Source organism: Dipteris shenzhenensis, chromosome 11, assembly GCF_047967505.1.
Source record: "Dipteris shenzhenensis isolate YYH24624 ecotype China chromosome 11, Dip_SZ_1.0, whole genome shotgun sequence".
In the NCBI taxonomy this organism is placed as follows: domain Eukaryota; kingdom Viridiplantae; phylum Streptophyta; class Polypodiopsida; order Gleicheniales; family Dipteridaceae; genus Dipteris; species Dipteris shenzhenensis.
The window spans coordinates 14,550,202-14,570,320 of NC_141606.1; the positions used below are offsets into that span (position 1 = coordinate 14,550,202).

The 20,119-nt window shown below is 43.1% G+C and overlaps 1 protein-coding gene across 1 annotated transcript in view; it reads right to left on the minus strand.

Moving 5' to 3' along the window:
• Window positions 1–20,119, minus strand: part of LOC147896653 (uncharacterized) — a 56,388-nt gene that overhangs the window by 15,814 nt on the left and 20,455 nt on the right. The window contains exons 8-11 of the mRNA XM_087381761.1: window positions 10,907–10,990; window positions 10,707–10,769; window positions 5,009–5,063; window positions 4,873–4,938 (exon numbers count right to left, since the gene is read on the minus strand). Coding sequence (XP_087237887.1) covers window positions 4,873–4,938; window positions 5,009–5,063; window positions 10,707–10,769; window positions 10,907–10,990 — 268 coding nt within the window. The remainder of the gene's footprint in view (window positions 1–4,872; window positions 4,939–5,008; window positions 5,064–10,706; window positions 10,770–10,906; window positions 10,991–20,119) is intronic.

The following is a 20,119-nucleotide window of genomic DNA, read 5'->3' on the forward strand; positions in this document are numbered from 1 at the left end:
AGGTTGAGCCCCAGGGACTAAATCTATGCGATGGTCTACTGCCCATTCTGAAGGCAAACCTTCCGGCAGTTGAGCAGGGAATACATCTATGAAATCATCTAACAACGTTCTCAATTCACGGTGTTCAAACACACTTAAATCATTCTTGTTATTAACAGAGACAACAAATGAAGAAAGCGGAATCAAAACACACTGATACACATCATAATGAGAAGTGTTTAATATATTCCGAAGCTGCATCGCAGATACAATAGGTCCCTGAGAAGATGGAATATCATCACACTGAATACAAAATTGGGTGTCCTTAACCAAAAAAGAAAGAGTATGTTCCTTCCATCCAATCCGAATATCGTGGGTTTTAAACCACTCTATTCCGATTAACAAGTCCACATGCTCCAAGTGCATGACATAGCATGTAAGAGCCACTGTGTAGTCTCCGGATAGAAAGCGCTTCAATCTTGCGATCCCAAAACTGATTCCCAACTGAAAGCTGCATCTCGTAGGTGTGATCACTAGGTATCATGGACAGCCCCATCTTCTGCACAAGTTTGTAATTAACAAAGTTGTGAGAGCTGCCCGAGTCAAAGAGAATGTGAACTCTTTGGTCCCTAACTTCTCCATAAACTCGGAAAAGATCATGGGAACCAAATAACGAATTATTAAAAGTGCAATTACAAGAAAGTAGGCAGGTAATGACATTTACAAAAATACCTCTCATCGAAACTTGATTAGCTCCCTTAGCTTTGGTACTTGGACCCACATGGAGCTTCGGTCCCGGCGCTTGCTTCTGGTTCTTGCGCTTAGGACAATCATTCCTAGTGTGGCCCCGCTCCTCGCATATGAAGCAACGTCCTTTTCAAGGTACAAAGGAAACGGGCATGACCATTCTTCACCTCAATCGAATGTTTCTTGGAGGCGTTGTCTAAAGACTTCGACTCCCCGGTACCGGTGATAGACTAGAAGAACTTCCTCTTGTTCTTCCCACCCGTGTCGACAACTGTGGTTCCCTTTGCGCTGGCCATGGTATTATCATAGTTGCACGCGTAATTCATGGCCTCTTGCAAAGTGGTACACTTGTTCTTGATCTGTAACTTGTACGAGTCAGGCAAACCATCCACAAAGAAACCTAACAAGGTCGCTGGATCCATCTTTGTAGCTCTAGTCTGTAAATCCCAAAACCTCTAAAAATAAACCTCAAAAGTCAGATTCAGCTTCGACATATCAAGGGCTTTGAGCTTGCCTACGATATCGTAATCTTCCTCCTCCTTCGGAAACTCCTTCCTGAAGACCCCTTCGAATTCTATCCATGTTGCAGGCTTGGGTTGGTGTTCCTTCCACCACAATAAAGCCTTTCCTGACATAAACCCTGCTGCAAGCTGTATTTTCTTGTCCTCTGGGTAAGGGTGAAACTGGAAGTGTACTTACCACTTGTGCAACCAAGTGTCAACAACCTCCTTGGTACAAGACTTCTGATCTCCGAGAAAAGGATCTGGAATGATGTTCGGACCTAACACTGAGGCCATGGCATCCACATGCATGAGCGCCTGAACAATGCTAGTCAAAAGTGTGATTGTAGTCTGAATCCCTTGGAGTTGCTGTGTCAACTCCGTTTGATTCGTATTAACCCGCTCAAACTTTCCATCAAGAGCAGTGGTGAATTCACTAAAGGCTTTCTTCGTAATCAGATCATCGTAGAAACCCTCGTCATCCTCCGCATGGTAGTTCATATCCTGGTCTCCCATCGCAAGCTCGGGGTCTACAGAATCAGCCATAACTGAATCGAACTGATCAAGAAAATAGGCTGAGAGAAGAGAAGGGACAGGAGGGCTCGAAACTAGGAGGCTGGTCAAAAGAAGGGGCTGGCGGAGGCTATCAATCCAGGAGCCGAGCTCCTTGCTGGCCTGTACGAAAATCTGCAACAGGCGGTACCTGAGAGTGGAATCGTCAAGAGGGGCGTAGAGGGGTAGAGACTTGCGCACGGGTCATGATAAGGGGAGGAGCTGCTGCTGCGCTATGCTCTAGAATAGGTGGTCGCAACTCTTAGAGAGCTCAGCTTTCAAAAAAGCCCACCCTCCTAAGTTGGAGGGGTGGTGCTTTTTTTAGCATCCAGACCCCCCCGAATTAGCACAGCCTTGCCTACGACCTGCTCCCACCCATGGCGCACCCCACGACTCACCCCTTGGCTGCGAACTGCTCCAACGACCTGCTCCAACCTATGGCACTCTCCTGGTCTCTGCTCAGTCCGACCGTACCTAGGTTCAACCGAAGCTCCGCCTCAGCCCATCGTTTACCAATGATCAGCCATATCTTCACTCCTACGAGCCCTTCTCTCCTGCAATCTCACTCCCCTGCAATCGTTCTCTAGCCCTTCCGAGCTACACCTCACTCTCTCTCACACCTAATGCCTCACTTCAACTTCGAATTCACTCACCCTCTGCCTTCTCCTACCTTCTTTCCCTAATCTTTTATTGGCCTCACATTCGGAAGGATGTTTTTTGCTATGTGGCATCATGTTAGCAAAAGGCCAAGTATGATCAAACAAAACCACAAGGCTTACTACAGCCATTGCCAATTCCCGAAGCACCTTGCAATAGGCTTCGTCACAGGTTTTCCACGATCTCCCCAACGACATGACATGATATGGGCAATAGGTTTAGTAAGCAAGCTCACTTCATTCCACTAATAAGTGACAGAGGGTAGCTGAGTATAAAGAAGGTGATAAAATTTTGTTGAGATTCAACAAATCAAGCTTAAAATCGAAGAGGAATAACCTATCATTTATGTAGGGCTTGTTTTTCATTGTTATGGTCCTTTCCAAGTTGAACACAGGATCAATGAAGTTTTTTCTTGTTCTTGTTCTGATGGCGTCTTCCTCATCATTGAAAGATTCATAATGCTTTTCACGTCAATTTGCTGAAGCATTATGAGGGACCTGCATCCACATCTTTTATTGAGGTTCACTCCGAAGTTGTTGATGAGCATGAGGTTGTCATACCTGAACACGTCAAGATAAGCATACGAGAAGAGAATGGTTTGAGCACAAATATCTTTAAAAAATTCCGAACTACCCTACTACCACTGCAAATTGGGTAGACCAACGGTTTCTGCCTATTTGACTCAGCTTTATGAGGAGAAAGCAGTTCATTTGAGTACCTTTGCTTAGTGGTTTCAGTTCAGGACAACTGCTATAGCGACGGAAGAAGTGTAACACACACGCTTATATTTATTCATGTATTATTTCTTGTGCACATACTTACTGATCACATGTGTGAGTATTTTGTGTGAGTTTTTCTTACAGGACTTGCACTTCCATCCGGACATCTTGTACAAATCCAATGGGTTGGTCTTCATTAGTTCAATAATCACTTTATCCATGGTTCTTACATCATGATACCTTACCATCTTAGCATGGTAGTGGCACGTTTCTACAAAAGGTCTGCCACAATGACACTTTCTATGTGTACAGCCAGTCCCATTACGTTGACAGGATGATGGGAGCTAGTGCATGAGGTGGACTCCACTACATGGGGCTATTTCATCACAACCCACAGGGTTGTCCAAGTCCTTATGACTTGATAATTATTTACCAGGTCACCCTCCTAGCAGCATGCCTGACGAGATTGGGATGCTCAGTACATCCACTGGGTTTCTGCACCCGACATACAGGGAACTTTATACCCTTCAGTTCCTAATTGCTTTCATAAAGGCCTTGGGGGTGAGCCTTGGTGAATCTAGGCAATAATGCTGAGTCTTACGAGGATTGAATGAGATTACTATGGGTTATACCTGTGAGTAGGATCTAATTTCCGGAACCAATAATCTTTGCTCTTTTTTCAAGCTGCTGCATCCGCATTGAATTCTAGATCTTGTTGACCCCCAAGATCCAGTTTCCTACCCCAAATTGTGACAGTATCTTCGTGGTAGGAGGTTGAAGAAAGCACAAGACTTCAGTTTCAGCCTGCTCTATTAGCTGAGTTTTTTGGCCTCTGATAGAGACTTCAGCCACCTGTTTCTAGAACATGTCCGAGATCTATCACTGGCATCGTCAGCTCCCCTCCATGAGACGTACTTGTAGGCGACATGATGCAGCCTGGCATCGAGATGCCGCAATAATGGTGCCCCAAATGGGACAGGTACTCGCAGGACCTGTGTCTCCTCTCCTCATAACCTTGCATGCGTGAAAGTCAAGGCCTTGATCTCAGCATCCTCCGATCACATCTTCTCCTATGAAGAAGTCAATATCTCTGCTATTTGTGCCCGTGACCCATTGCTCTATTAATTGCATGAAGAAATGACATGAAAAGGCTCTATGAATTATCACGGAGACCCAACAAGATCTATAGGACCACTAAATATCGAATTAAGGTCCACTAAACACCTAACAAAATCTGCAGGACAGCAAAAAAATCAAAGTAATGTACTTAAAGACCCTACAGGATCTATGGGACAGCGTAAAGATCAAATCTGAGTTACAACTACAGCTAGTATGATACTTGCTATAAATCCTACAAAAGGTTATAGAAATTCACAAAAATCAGCAGCTAGACTTGCATCAAAGGCTAAATAATCAACTCCTATGAGCCTGGGGTTGGTCTAATTAGATTACATGCGATTTCCAAGACCCGTCTTCTGATACTCTAGTACTTCCTTGAGGGCATGAGCCAATTCAATTAGGTGTTGCTTGAGGAGGTTGTTCAAGTTGTGTCTCTTTAATATGTTGAATGCCCGACATCACAGAATCGTGTAAGCCGCAGCTTCTATCATCTAATGATGGAAGTAGTTCTGGTGTACAAACAGTGGGAAACCCTCCAATATACATCAACTAACAAAAAAATTCGTATAAACAATTGTATTTCCTGAAACATCTTATACCTTTCCAGCAGTCAATTCAAAGTCCCAAGCCACAAGGGACCCTTCGGAATCCACTGTCAAAAGTACCTGCACAGGGCACCACTTAGCTGATACCCAAGATGTTTTACAAACGATATTGTGTGTTACTAAGACTTACCTCATGGGTTTTCCCTGCTGCAAGAATAGTCTCTTTGAAATCATCAACTTGGTGACTGCAAAAGGATTTTAAATCATATTACAAGGGTTAAATGGTGTTAAAAAGTCAAAGCACATGACACATTCATTAGGTGAATTTTTTATGGCCACAATACACAATAAAAAGACCATCAATCTACGGATCTTCTTACTCTGCAGAAATCAAATACGGACACTTCATCAGCAAAAAGGGCTGACTTAGTGTGAAATAAGATGCATGCCACCAACAAAGGGCCCAACTTAGCTGAAACAATATCTTACCTTCAAGTTAGGCCTGACCCAAAGATTTAATGTTAAATCTGTGATTCGATACAACACACTCAGCTATATCACAGGCAAGCAGTGAACACTATAGCTACTCAACTTCAGAAGTCTTTTGAATTTTGTTCAACCACACTAACGAACCATGAAAGGGGTCACCGACTCAACTCTCCCCATACGAAAAGAGAGCTTCTACATGTCAAGAGGTCAAACTGCTGGATGTTACAAGGCTATAGAAGCTGCATGGGATAGGGTCCTGGCTGTTCACTCCAGGCTGCAAGAGAAGGAGACCTATGTGTTTAAGGCAACGGCATTCTAAAAGTTATCCTAGGTATCCATCTACTCCTACAGCCAGATCTATGCCCAAAGTGCCTCCTTGATTGACTCGAGGCTTAACATGACTAGAAATTTGAATGCCCTTCACAGTTTCAATCTTCAGATGTAGTATCCACATATGTCATTTATGTTGAATTGCACGTGAATTGTATGTTTTGTTTATGTCTTGCTGGCTTAATCCTAAGATATGAAAGATTTTGCTTGCTACAGGAGTGTCTAGCTAGAGCCTAGTGCCTAGTACCTCTTACAAGCAGGAAGCTCAGTTACTCTCTAGGAGAGAGGGTTCAATAATACGTTTACAAGGGCTTTTGCACTAAGGAGAAACATCTTTTGGTTGGGAACTCTGACATGCAGGAGCTCCCTGCAGCCCCTTCTTGCCTTTACACCCTCCCTTCTGTCACCAGTTTTTCCTCCTTCCTCTCAGCCTCAGCCCACCCGTCTGCTCTGCACTCTCTACCTCCCTCTCTTCATCCAGACTGCTCCTTGGTGTTGTCCCCTTGCAAGCATGGGTCATCCAAAAATCTACCACCCAATTCTTGTTTTGTCTACCCAACTCCTACCTTCTTCTCGTCCACCGCCTCCTTCCACCCATTCTAGGTGCTTCTTCCAAGCCAAAGGAACTCACATTGGTTCCAATACTCCCCTATCCCCCTTCCTTTGCCTGTTATCTTCTAATCCCTGTCATTCTCCTTCATCTTTTTTATGTCCATAATTAGGCTAAGTAGGGCCTAACAAAGGCCTGACGAAGACTGCACTATCTAGGGTCCAATTCCAGGCTAATCTAAGATCTAGTACTGGATCTAGAGATATGGCATAGTCTAACCAAGGGTTTGGATGAACCTAAGGTTGTTTGAGATTGGATCAGAGTTAGACCCGGTGGATTGGGCTAGTCTAAAAAAGACATGGCTATTCCAAGGTTAGTAGAGCTAAACAGTGGCTTTTAGTAAAGTAAGGTACTTGATGCATGAGGCCTAAAGTTAGGCTGGTGGGGCTTGCTTGACACAAGTCACCACAGACTGTGAGGAAGGCGAAATTGCAGAAATCTGCTGGAAGGAAGTTTGCCTGCTTCTGGATGTGTGATTTGGGTAACAAGGGCATACATGCATGCAGGACAAGGGACAATTGCAGTGTCCTGGCCTGTTTTGGTGCAGGTATAATTATTAAAGTGTACTTCGAATACTGTGCTTTTGCATGTCATGCATGCGGATGCAGATGCAGGATGCTGAGTTTGCATGGAGTGCTTAAATGCTCTTGTATGGCTGGAAAACCATTCATATAAATGTGCCAAGTGTGCATGGAACTTTTTAGTTCATGTACCAATTCACTCTAGTGTGCATGTGCGTATATGCGTCGTGTATGCATTAGTTATACACACCTACTCTCTCCTACCCCACGTTGAACTTGGAGAGGCTTTCTGGAAGCAATTGGGAGGATCTGACTTCTTCTGGCTTCAATAGGAAGTACCCACCCAGATTTGCACCAGCCACTGCCCACAGAACGGTTCTCCTAGAACGGTTCTCCTGTCAGCATCCTCTACATGCATTTACTGCCTCGAAATGTGCATACCTGTAGCAGCTTCTACCCAAAAAATCAGTCTGTTTAGACCCGCAGCAGCTTCGGTCGGCACCTACTGTCCAAAATTCTGGAGTTTGTTCATGACTTCAATTCACAGCTATTGCACAAAGCATCTGCTGCTGATTTTGCTTCAGTTCAGCTAGTGTTTCTTGCTTCTGAAGCTGTTGTTGATCAGCTGATTGCCTCCATCCATTTCAGCTTCCTTTCAGACCTGAAACGGTGATCATTGGACACATTCTAATCACTCCTTTCCAGTGGGGATTATGGCAGTTTGTGGAAGCAATACTACACCATCCTTAGATCACTGCTTGATTGAGATCGAGGATGAGATTACTGTATCTGAAGCACAATTTACTCATTGGCTTATACTCCGAGGATGATAATCTGGATTCAAACTGTAAGCCCATAAGTGGGTAATTTTTATCAGAAAGATGGATCTATTTCCTTTTTGGTAGGAGAAGAGGATGCAAAATGTATCATTGCTATATTTTGTCCACAAACATTCCATATTAAATCTTTTCTTCCATGTCCATTGGAGACTTCTAATTAAAGGTTTTATATATGTTAAATTTAAAAGTCTGGTACTCTTTCATACTTTGGTTGAGTTAAGTAGTACTTGTACCATCTTTCAGATAGCAGGTTAAAGTCTAGTTTTGCAACTACCTGGTCTCCCCGGATATTCATAGGTCAGCCATGCACTTGGCTGCTTGCATCACTTTGGCGATGTGGATAACCCACTGATCAAGAAATCCTTGGGAATAAACCACTTAGTTGAAAACTCAGATTTTATTGGTCTCTAAGGTCACGTGCTTATGTCATTTTGGTGACGAACTCCATTGAAGTTGGTGCTTTGGAGTGTGGATTCACTGTAGCCTCAGTTAAATTGACGGAAACTCCTCCTCTGATGCTTTGGACTGAGAACCAGGTGAATGAATGTTGGGTATCAATCCTATTTGAACTATGGAGCACATACTATATGCTCTGCCTAGCGTTGGCATGTGTATTATAAGATACAAGTAACCTTGCATTAGTATGTCTGGTCACAATTAGATGAGGGTTTACTCTCCTATGCTTTGTAAATGCAAGGATAGATTCTAGATCCAAGTTAGGGATGGCTTCCCAGATAATATTCTAATCTCACATGTTGAATACATGCTGGAGCCAATATTTACAGAGAATAAAAGAGTTTACTTTCGTGTAAGTAAACTTGGTGGACTTGGATATGGCTAAGCTTACTCTTTTGAGAATAAGCCTCATAAACAAGTATACTCATACCAGAAATATGTATTGAGTGAATCTCATGTGAGCACTGAGAAGTACTTAAGGAGTCTGCACCCGTACCTCTCTCTCATGGCCATGCTATATTGATTGTGTACTTTCCTAGTATTATTTTATGGGAAAAGAGAAGAGAAAGCCTGGAAATATTTTCTAGGATCTAGCAATAGATGCACAAGTCCAAGATGGATTTTGGCAAGGAGTCTTGTGAATAGACATGCTCTACTAAATAGTCATGAATGTAAGTTGTCATTATTGTTTTATTTAGCTCTGTTAAAAAAGTTAGTAAGAGTTTAGTAATCGGTTTCCAAATGCACCGCATACTAGACCAATTCTTCCTCGTGGATTTTAAGGTTTGGACAGATACTTCAGTGAATCTGGATCTGAAAGGAAGCATAGTTTAGTAAACTATGGTATGACCTGAAAAGACTACAACACTAATAGTGTTTGATAACAAAAATGTCTTAAATGAATCATAATCAGGATATTCAACACGATGTTGAATATTGCCTACTCAATCCTCGAATGAGAATTGAGTAAATGAGCCATAATTACTTTATTAGTTTACTCAGAGGATTCTAAACGAATACTTCTCAATTTAACTTGTATTGTAATTATATAGCTTCCAAGTTTGATTACAGACAGCGCATTAAAGATGCTACTATTGGAATCTGATTCAAGCTGAGAAATATAGTTTGAGAATCATTGATCAGTTTTCCTAACCTGATTTATGCCAACATGAATCTATTTTAAAGGTGGGAGAATGTTATATCCATAATTAGGCTTACTAGGGCCTAACAAAGTCTAGACTGTATAGGGTCAAAGATCAGGCTAACCTAAGATCCTGGAATAGGATGTAATCTAACCTAGGGTTTGGATTAACCTTGTTACAAAAATATTTTCCATAAATATTTTTCTTGCTAGGGATGTATCCATATTTTGTTGGAATTGTGGGCAGTTCATCACTAGTATGACTGTTGTTGAAATATGTTGGAATTGTGGGCAGTTCATCACTAGTATGACTGTTGTTGCAATTGGACGTATTGTGTATTATGATGTTTGTATATCAAGCGTGATTGTGTTGGGATTAATTAACGTAGTGCTTCATCAATTAATTGTTACTAACACAATTGGCACACCCACCTTACCCTTACATCATAAAGTGAATTACCTGACGCTATTTAGAGGTCATAGCAACTAGAACTCTTTTGCTCACCTGTAATTTTACATGATGTGAGATGGACCATGTACATGAGAAAACTGTTAGTTCCTTATATGCAGAAAGGTAGGAGACTGGAGTCCAAAGGTAAAATGTGGCTCCATGTGCACTAGGGAAAAATAAGTGGCTTATATGCAGAAAGGGTAGGACTGCAAAGGTAAATTGTAGCTCAAAAGGTCTCTCCCAATTTCCAAATCTAAAAGTCTAGCACATAAAGTCTCAAATTTGCCCTCTCCTTTTTTTTAAAAAAGCTGGCACACGAGAGTATAAATCTGTAGCTCAAGAAACTAAAACCTTGACAAACCTTATAGAACTTGCTCCCCTTTAGGCCAGTGTTTGGCACTGCCTACTGTGTAACAATAAAGGATACCAACCTAAGCCTCTTAAGGGCATCACCACCTACACAAGCTCTCCTTGATCTTCTCAAAACCCTGCCTTATCCTTGGCTCTAAATATTGTCCATTGTAATGCACTTATTTCACCAGGATCATCCGCAAATCCCTTGACAACTATGACAATGTAAACAAAACAGAATTAGAGGAGTGAAATATGCCATAAGTTACACATAGGGACTCTGCAATGCAATCACTGTAGCGCGTAAACACCATGACACAGCACAGATTTTCATTGGCCCACCAATAATAATAGATTGAATTATTTTTTGAAATAAGTCACACCAGACTTGAACTTCTTTCCACCTCAACAGCATTTGAATGTACCATTTCCAGGTTCAAAAGCACAAAGAAATGTCATACGTTCACAAGTATGCAGCATGTAATGCATTCCTTGTGGACCATAAGGCCACACCTGCATCCTAACTATACACTTGCTTAGAAAACAAATGCAATGAAGCTTATCATGGGTTGTATAACCCTACTAACATGGTCAGATAGATGACCATTAGATTCTTGATATCAACCAAAGCATACGCGCTTTTCTTATAAAACCAGGTTCAAAAAACATTACACATACAGTTATGGCATAAAATACTCACAATCCCTCTACACTTCTTGCTTCCTCTGCTGTTATGAGAAAAGGTGATTTTTCAAAGACATCCCTGAAAACAAAATTCTCCAAATCACAAAGTAGTGAGACTAGAATGGCAAAAGCTGTAGCACAAACGGGGAAAATACGAAGGATCTTTCTAGATTGAAAATGCAGAGCAACAACTAGAGTTTGCAAAAAGCAGCTCACCCAAGGAAATTCAAAAAGTGTCTCAATTCTAGTGTGTAAGCCTTTACAGATTTTTCAACAAGCGAGATGAATTCATCAGCGCACCTGCAGCCAAACATCCACAAAGACTCAGAATGATCCTCAAGACAAATCTGGATGCTTGGGAGAAACTCTCCTGAAAATACAAACAGAGCTTGCAAACTCTTTAACCTAGTCCTAGCCAAGAAAAGACCTTAAGATATAAGGTTGCATTTACTGCCCACATACATGTGATGCTCACACTCCAGACAACTACATCAAAGCTGTGACAACATCTGGTACAACGAGGAGTGTAAGGCCTTACGCTGACAACTCTGATTCGAAACCAAGCATCATCTTTCGGGAGAGGCAGAGACGATATGTGAGTACCACCGCCTAGTTCGCCGGAGGAAGCAAGCCTTCGTCCATCGGAACGAAGAGGACTGGGAAGGAGATCCCATGAGTGCCAAAACTACAGGACCATTATATGATTGGGCATGTTATGTCCAAGACTGTCACTCCTCAGCAAACTTGTATCCACTTGCTTGGTAATTTTTCTTTTATATTTCAACTTTAATAGCATCTTTTGTAAAAGTACATGAAAGTTTTCCTGCAGTTTCAGTTAGATCATGGGGGATAGATCTAGCATTTGAGGGTGGACCCCTTGCCTCGGGTTATGGGCATTAGTGACACACAAGAGTGATGCCTTCTCTTTGAGAAAGGACGTCAGGAAATCACACCCCACTTGAGTACCCATCTTTAGGACCAATCAAATGCAAAAAATTGTAGACCGACCTAGCAACCATCCAAGAGAATGCCTCAGGGCTTTGGGTGTGAGCCAGGAAGCATGCCAAGAGGCATGGAGATACAAGATAGACGATAACAAATAAACCTCTTAACTGAGGTCAATTAAGCTCAAACATGACTTTAGAATAGGTCAATGTGTAGGACTACTAGCCAAGAACCCATTGGTGAAGTCAAAATTCAATTCTAACCACTTTGAAATTTTAGGGTTTTCAGGTGACACGTGACAGGATGACACATGCAGGCTGAGTTGGCAGCAAGGCCAAGCCACTTAGCCATGCATAGGGGGCGGGGGGGGAGGGGGGGGGCACGGTAAGCATGCAAGATGACATGTTTGGGCGCTCACCCACCACTTGGTGGGCTGGCAGAACTTGCCAACTTGGGCAAGGGGGTGGGCTGGGCCTATAAAGAAGGCCCTCCTCCCCTCATTCCACACAAATCCCACGTCCATTTTCTGTCCCTCCTCCCTCCTTGGTGCAGCAGCCCTCCTCCCTTCCCCATCTTGGTGCAGCCAGCCTCTTCTCAGGCCCTCTTGGTGGTGCAGCAGTCTTCTCTCCCTTCTGCCAATATTCCCCTCTCTACAGCAGCCATCTTCTCTCTCTACAGTCTCAACTCTCTCTCTCTCTCTCCAGAAATCTCCTTCTCTTGTCACTTGTAAATCAGCAGCAGCATCCCTTTCTCTGCCCCTTACCTTGGAGCAGCCAAAACACTCTCTCTCTAGACCATTACTCCACTCTAGGGTCTTCTCTCTCTAGACTGCAGCACCCTTCCCTGATTTTTTCCTCTCTCTAGCCACAGAATCCCAGGTCTTTTCAGCAAGGGGAGGCTGCAATTGCAACAAGGGTTCTCTCTCAAAGGAGCAAGGATTAAAGAGGATCTTGTATCTGAGTTTTTGTTTGTTTTCAGCAATTCCTACTCTCATTTTCGCATTGTGATTTCTTTTCCTAGAAATCTAGAATATGCTACTAATGTCGGATGAAGTTTGGATTACACAGGCATCTTCCTTTCAGATTGTGGTACCCAAGGAGTCCGTTCCCCTCTAGTTCCAGCATTGAGTCATTCCTTGTATAAAGCTCGATTTGAGCATCCCTTTTTTTTCAGTTGTGTCTGAGTCCTCTCTCTCTCAAGAGCCTCTCAAGAGCTTAGGTCAAAGTTTGTAAGGTTGCCTCCATTTGAACTCAAGTGCAATCATTGAATTTCTCTTATTGCTCTTTAAAGGTATCAAGAAATGCAAGCATTCTCATTCATGCAAACTCCAATCCAGCTTGCATCCATATGCATTGTGAGAATTCTATAAAAACAGTCTTTAAAACCCTCTATCTGAACTGTTGAAAAGCACAGAGTGGTTTCATTGGTATCATAGCTTAGGTTGTGGTCCCGTACTCCATGTTTTTCCTTGTTAAGTCCTTTCTTGTTCTCCATTGAGTCAAATCTGCCATCATGGCAATCCTTGGTCCTGATCCTCCTCCTAGTCTCCATGAATTGAGTTCTCTCTTGTCCAATATAGTTCAACAAATGCAAGTCCTAGAGAGTAACCCACGAACCAAAGCCCCAATCCCAAGGAAGAGGCCGTGCGGACATTCACAACTCCAAAAGGGAGGGTAAGTCATCCTCTGCCTTCCCTCAAGTGGCTCTAAAGTCCATCTCCTACAGGGCACACAAGGAGACGAAGATATGCTAAATATGAAGTTACTCCTTGGAGATAAGCTATTCAAGTTCAACAAGTACAAGGGAGAAGATCAGCCCAAAGGCTTGCTAGCATGGATCCGAGATCTCAAGTACTTCTACGGAGGGGATGACTATGAAGAGAAGGCCAAACTCAGATTTGCGGCCTTGCATCTACAGGACCATGCTTCACTTTGGTGGGCAGCCGTGGCAAGTACTAAACAAGAGGCCAACACCTGGAAGCGCTTCAAGAAGCAGCTATTACAGCACTTCTTGCCTAAAGAGTTCAAGAGGGACGTGATGGTCCAATGGAGCATACTCCATCAATGACAAGAAGAGAAAGTTAGTGAGTATGTTGCTTTCTTTTGGGATATTTTGTTGAAAGTTCAAGCATTCGGTAAAAAGTACAAGCATTCAGAAGTTCTTTGCTAGGTTAAGGTATACCATTCAAAATGAGGTAGATATCAATGCTCCTACTTCTTTGGAGGACACCATCAATGTGGCTTTGAAGGTGGAGAAGAAGATGCTCTTCAACAACAAACGCAGCTCCAAAGACAAGCCCAAGTTCCGGAGAGAATTTTCGAAGGAGCGGAAGAAAAGAGACCTTCCAAAGGATCAAAAGGGGACGAGCCAGCCTCCTCCAAAAAAGTTTGAGAAACCCTTCAGTTTCCTCTCCCCTCAGCAAAGGCAAAAGTACATGCTTCAAGTGTGGCGAACGAGGCCACAACTTCTATGAATGCCCTAAGGTGCCAAAACCAGCCCCAACAACAACAATAAAGAGACAACCCAAAGCAAGAAGGCTCCAGTGGTGAACAACATGGAAGCTAACCCACAAAAAGAAGGTGACATTGGTACCCATAGTTTACTCAAAACATAGGGTCAGGTAACGGAAAAATCTGCTCTTTTTCTGCTAGATAATGGAGCTACTCACAATTTAATTTCTCTTGAAATGGATCAGAACTTGGGGATAGCCCCAAAAGATCAAGGAGAGGCCTAGGAAGCACATGGGGCTTTCAAAAGAGTGAAGAAAAGGTTGTTGGGTGCAAGAAGCAATGCAACGGGAGTGGAGTGCGGAACAAGGTGGAGCAAAACAAAGTATTGCTCAAATGGATAAGAGGAAAATACAAAGGGTGGCCTATATGGCCCCCAAGTCAACCATATGGTTGACCAAAGAAGTCAACTCATAGAGTTGCCCTAACCTACAAGGCTCATACCAAGGCTAAGTGCTAACAAACCCCTCTCCATGGTATGGCTGAAATATCCTGAAAATATCTCAAGTATACCTGGAAACTACATCATGGTTGCACATATTCGTCCCAGAGGGATATAGCAACCTATGATATGTACAAAGTGATCCCTCACGTAACAAAAGGAGCCAAGTGTAGAGCATGTCGAAATGCCTCAAACTTGAGCCGCGGTAAAGCTTTCGTGAAAAGCTCTGCCAAGTTGTCCTCGGTGGGAACATAGGACAACTGGATGTCTCCACCAGACAGTAGCTCTTGAACATAGTGATAGTGGACTTCAATATGCTTTGTGCGCGCATGAAACACTGGGTTTCTAGCAACCGCCAAAGCACTTTGGCTGTTGGTGTAGATCGTAGTAGAGTCGGGCTGAATGATATCAAGATCTACAAGTAACTTGCAAAGCCGATCACACTCTACTATAGCTGTGAAAGCTGCTCTATACTTAGCCTCACAACTAGATGTGGCAATTATAGGCTGCATCTTGCTGAACCAAGAGATGCATGGAGCTCCAAGCATAAAACAGTTGCCGCTGTGTGACACCCTAGTGTCGTAACATCCTACCCAGTCTTCGTCTGCGAATGCATGCAAAACAAGTGGGGCCTCTGAACCATAGAATAAACCCAAATGCTGCGTGGCCTTCAAGTATCGAAAGACCCGCTTCACTGCTTGCCAATGCTGCGTACTAGGCTTGTGCATGTACCTGCTGAGCTGGGAAATGGCATACTGAAGATCAGGCCAGGTATGACAAAGGTATATGAGGCAACCAACAGCCTGCTGATAAAGGAATGCATCGAATGGCAGACTTCCATCCTCTGAGGAGAAACGAAAGCGAGTAGAAACTGGCTTGCAATCCTTGAACTAGAAGCAATCAAGAAGCTGTCCAATATACTTGGACTAACTCATCATTATACCTCCCTCAACATATGCAAACTCTATGCCCAAATAATAGTGCAACCGGCCCATATCTGTCATGGCAAAAGACTGCTGTAAATCAGCCTGGAAATCTGCAATTTGTTCCATATCTGGCCCAGTCATAAGCATGTCATCCACATATAAAATTAGAATTAAAAATTCTGATGCACTCTTTTGAACATAAAGAGTGGCCTTGGTGGCCTTGGTTGGGCTATTTTGAAAGCCACTAACTGTCAAAAATGCATGTATCTTCACATACCATGCCCGAGGTGACTACTTCAAGCCAAAGAGGGCTTTTCTGAGCTGGCAAACCATATTTTCAGAACCTAATTGCTCAAAACCAGGTGGCTGAGTGACATAGACCTCTTCCTGAAGATCACCATGAAAAAAGGTAGTCTTGATGTCCTGCTGATGAACCTCCCAATGCTGATGAGATGTCATAGCAATAAGATACCTGATAGTAGTAATGCGTGAGGTGGGAGCAAAGGTTTCCTCAAAGTCAATGCCATGCTACTATGCATATCCCTTTGCAACCAAGCGGGCTTTGAGGCGGTCAACACTGCCATCAGCTTTCCTTTTCACCTTGTAGACCCACTTTGTGCCAATGGCACGCTTGCCTGCTGGCAAGTCACACAACTCCCAAGTGTTGTTTGCATGAATGGATTCAAGCTCATCCTTCATGGCATCCATCCATTCCTTGCTGTCAAAGGCATCCTTGTGACATGGTTCCTCATTGCAAGCAGTAGCAACCAAAGCTACAGCCAAATAGTTGCCATGCATCTATTTATGCGCACCTCTAGTGCGGTTTGGCATAGCATGCTCCTGTGCAACTGCCTGCTCAATAGCATGATCATCAACAGAAGGCATATCAGGCTGAGCAGGAGCTATTGGTGGAGGATGTGCACTGGTAGAAGTGTATGGCACAACACTCTGCACTAGCTGCATTGGATTTGTGGGCGACTGAAAGAGAGGCAACAATGTATCAAAGACATATGAGGAATCAATAGTTGGCTGTTTTTTGCATTCCAGCCAAGGTAAAGGCACATTTTCAGCGAATACAACATCCCTACTGACAATGACCTTGCCCGTGCTGGGATGCTCTAAACCTTTGGAAGCACTATTTCCTAGTTAAGACCAATCATGAAAGTCTCAAGTATTTCCTAAAGCAGCCTCTTAGATGAAATGGTCTACCTTTCTGCAGTCATTTCATTTTCAGATCCAGTACACCCCAAGTAAAGAAAATGCAGTGGCGGACGCTCTCTCCCGTAGATCAAAGATCCATCACATCTCAATCACTTACTATGATGAGCTGACAGCCCTTAAAGACTCATATGCGGGAGATGTTGATTTCTCACAGATAGAGGTATCATCCTGCCTACCAACTTAGAAATTTATACTTGTTTGTGCTGGAACATAAAACACCTTATGCTGGTCATAGGGGTGTTGTGGCTACATTTGCAGCCATGGAAAAACTTTTTTATTGGGCATGACATGAAAAAGGACACTACTGCCTTTATTCAGCGTGTCTACCATGTCAAAAAGCCAAGCATGATAGAGGAAAACTTAAACGTTTGCTACAGCCTTTACCCATTCCAGAAAGACCTTGGGAACACATCACTATGGGTTCATAACTGGAATTCCAAGGACAACCAAGGCAATGATATGATTTGGGTAATCGTGGATCGCTTCAGCAAACAAGCCCACTTTATTCCTTGTACAAAGAACCTCAAAGCCCCTAAAGCTACACAGTTATGTGGTGCCCTTAGCCATAGTCTCAAATAGAGATTCTAAGTGTACAAGTAACTTCTGGCAAGCTCTGTTTGAAAATCTTGGAACTACATCTTGTGCAGTCATGTTTCCTCCAGGATGTTCCTTTCACTCCTTTCAGAGCGGCTCATGCCTCCGTAGACACATATTGGGAGATTCTGGCTAGTATTTCAGCTTGGCATATTTGGAGGGCCAAAAGTACAGAGGCGATGGAGAGTTCCCAAGTTCACCCTTCCCAAACTATGGCCAGTATATGGACTAATACTATACACACTTTGATGCCCATATGGGCGAGCATGCAGGGATCTTCGAGAGCAACTACCGCTAGAAGGGATATTTTTCAGAGTTTGGAGAGGATCTCCTTTCTTCTCAGAGTCTCCTTCAGGGTTGAGGTGGCACTTTCAGCCTCCACCCTAGATTTTTGTTAGCTCTTTCTGAGCTGGTTTATTCTTTCATGCATGTCATGATGTACTACCGCACTTGAGCTTGCTCGTGTTTTTCGTTCATACTTAATCAAGTAATCTTTTTGGGGAAAAAAAAAACTTGGAACTCTTCTAAGTTTTTCTTCGGCCTTCCATCCAGAAAATGATGGCAAAATAGAAGTTACCAACAACACCCTTCTGTATTTGCTTAAAATTTATGTTCATGATCAGTAAACCATTTGGGAAAATATTCTCCCAATTGTAGAGTTTGCTTAAAATAACACCATTCATTCTTCCATTGGAAAGACCCCTTTTGAGATTATTTATGGAAGATCCTTACCAACTCCTCTGATGCAAACTAAAGAGAAAATCTTTGCTGCTGATCAATTCGTTGTAGACTATGACTCCTGCTTATACCACGGTCCGTTCAGCCATTCAGAAAGCCCAAGAAAAACAAAAGGCTACTGCCCATACAAGACAGAGGGATTTTGGAGTCAAAGAAGGCCAATGGATGCTTTTGAAGTTTGAGAAAGCCAAGTTGAAAACTAAGGTCGGACATAAAAGAATCTATCACAAACTTTCTTTTAGGTATTATGGCCTTTTCCAAGTGTTACAGAAGATGATCAACAACGTCACAATTCGGTTGAGCCTTCCACCTCACTCGAAGATACAAAATGCTTCTCATATATATATATATATATATATATATATATATCAGCTTAATCAAACCCTATGTTGGGGACCCACCTCAAGAGCCGAGTCTTGAAGATCCGCCCGAAGTTGAACACAATGAGATCCTTCTTATCCCGGAGCAGCTGATCTTCCATAACTTCATCACGGAAAGGCGCAGAAAGACTCAAAAAATGTACCTCCTTAAATTTAACAAAGAGCCATCCACAGATGCAAAATGGATGGACAGAGCTATGTTTCAAAAATTCCCTATGATCTTGGATGCTTATGAGGAAGCATTTCAAGTGAGGACAACAGAATGAAAGACGAAGGGAATGTCACTCCTCAGCAAACTTGTATCCACTTGCTTGGTAATTTTTCTTTTACATTTCAATTTTAATAGCATGTTTTCTAAAAATAGATGAAAGTTTTCCTGCAGTTTCAGTTAAATGGGGGCTAGTTTTAGCATTTGAGGGTGGACCCTTTTGTCTGGGTTTATGGGCATTATGATGCCTTCTCTTTGAGAAAGGACATCACGTAATCATACCGCACCTAAGTACCCCTCTTTGAGACCAATCAAATGCACAAATTGTAGACCAACCTAGCAACCATCCAAGAGAATGTCTCAAGGATTTGGGTGTGAGCCAAGGAGCGGTGGGCTGGAAAAACTTGCCAACTTGGGCAAGGGGGTGGGCTGGACCAATAAAAAAAGGCCCTCGCTCCCTCATTTTTATGTCCCTCCTCCCTCCTTGGTGTAGCAGCCCTCCTCGCTTCCCCATCTTGGTGCAGCCATCCTTTTCTCAGGTCCTCTTGGTGGTGCAGCAATCTTCTCTCTCTTCTGCCAGGTTCTCTCTCTCTACAGCAGCCATCTTCTCTCTCTGCAGAAATCTCCTTCTCTTGTCACTTGTGGATCAGCAGCAGCATCCTTTTCTCTGCCCCCTACCTTGGAGCAGCCAAAGCACTCTCTCTCTAGACCATTACTCCACTCTAGGGTCTTCTATCTCTAGACTGTAGCACCCTTCTCTGAGTTTTTCCTCTCTCTAGCCTCAGAATCCAGATCTTTTCAGCAAGGGGAGGCTGCAATTGCACCAAGGGCTCCATCCTCAAAGGAGCAAGGAGTAAAGAGGAGCTTATATCTGAGTTTTTGTTTGTTTTCAGCAATTCCTACTCTCATTTTCGCATTGTGGTTTCTTTTCCTAGAAACCTAGAATATGCTACTAATGTTGGATGAAGTTTGGATTACACAGGCATCTTCCTTGCGGATTGTCGTGCCCAAGGAGTCCCGTTCCCTCTAGTTCCAGCATTGATTCATTCCTTATAAAGCTCAATTTGACCGACCCTTGTTTTTCAGTTGTGTCTGAGTTCGAGAGAGAGAGAGCTTAAGGCAAAGTTTGTAAGGTGCATTTGCACCTTGGTCTTGTATCTCCATTTCGGCAATAAAAGAGCCTGGATAAGGGGGGGGGGGGCGTCTTGGCTCCTCAATTCCATGAATTTCTCTTATTGCTCTTTTAAGTTATCAACATTCTCACTCATGCAAACTCCAATCCAACTTGCATTCATGTGCATTGTGAGAAGATCTGTGCATCAGTACTCAACACAGAAGTTAGCCTAGTCATAGAGCTTCAGGAATTCAGAGTCATGGGGCAAGCAAGTTTCCAAGTAAATCACGGGACCATGGACCATATACTCACGCTCAAAGGATCATCGAGGAGGCCAAGGCACGGAGACAAAGG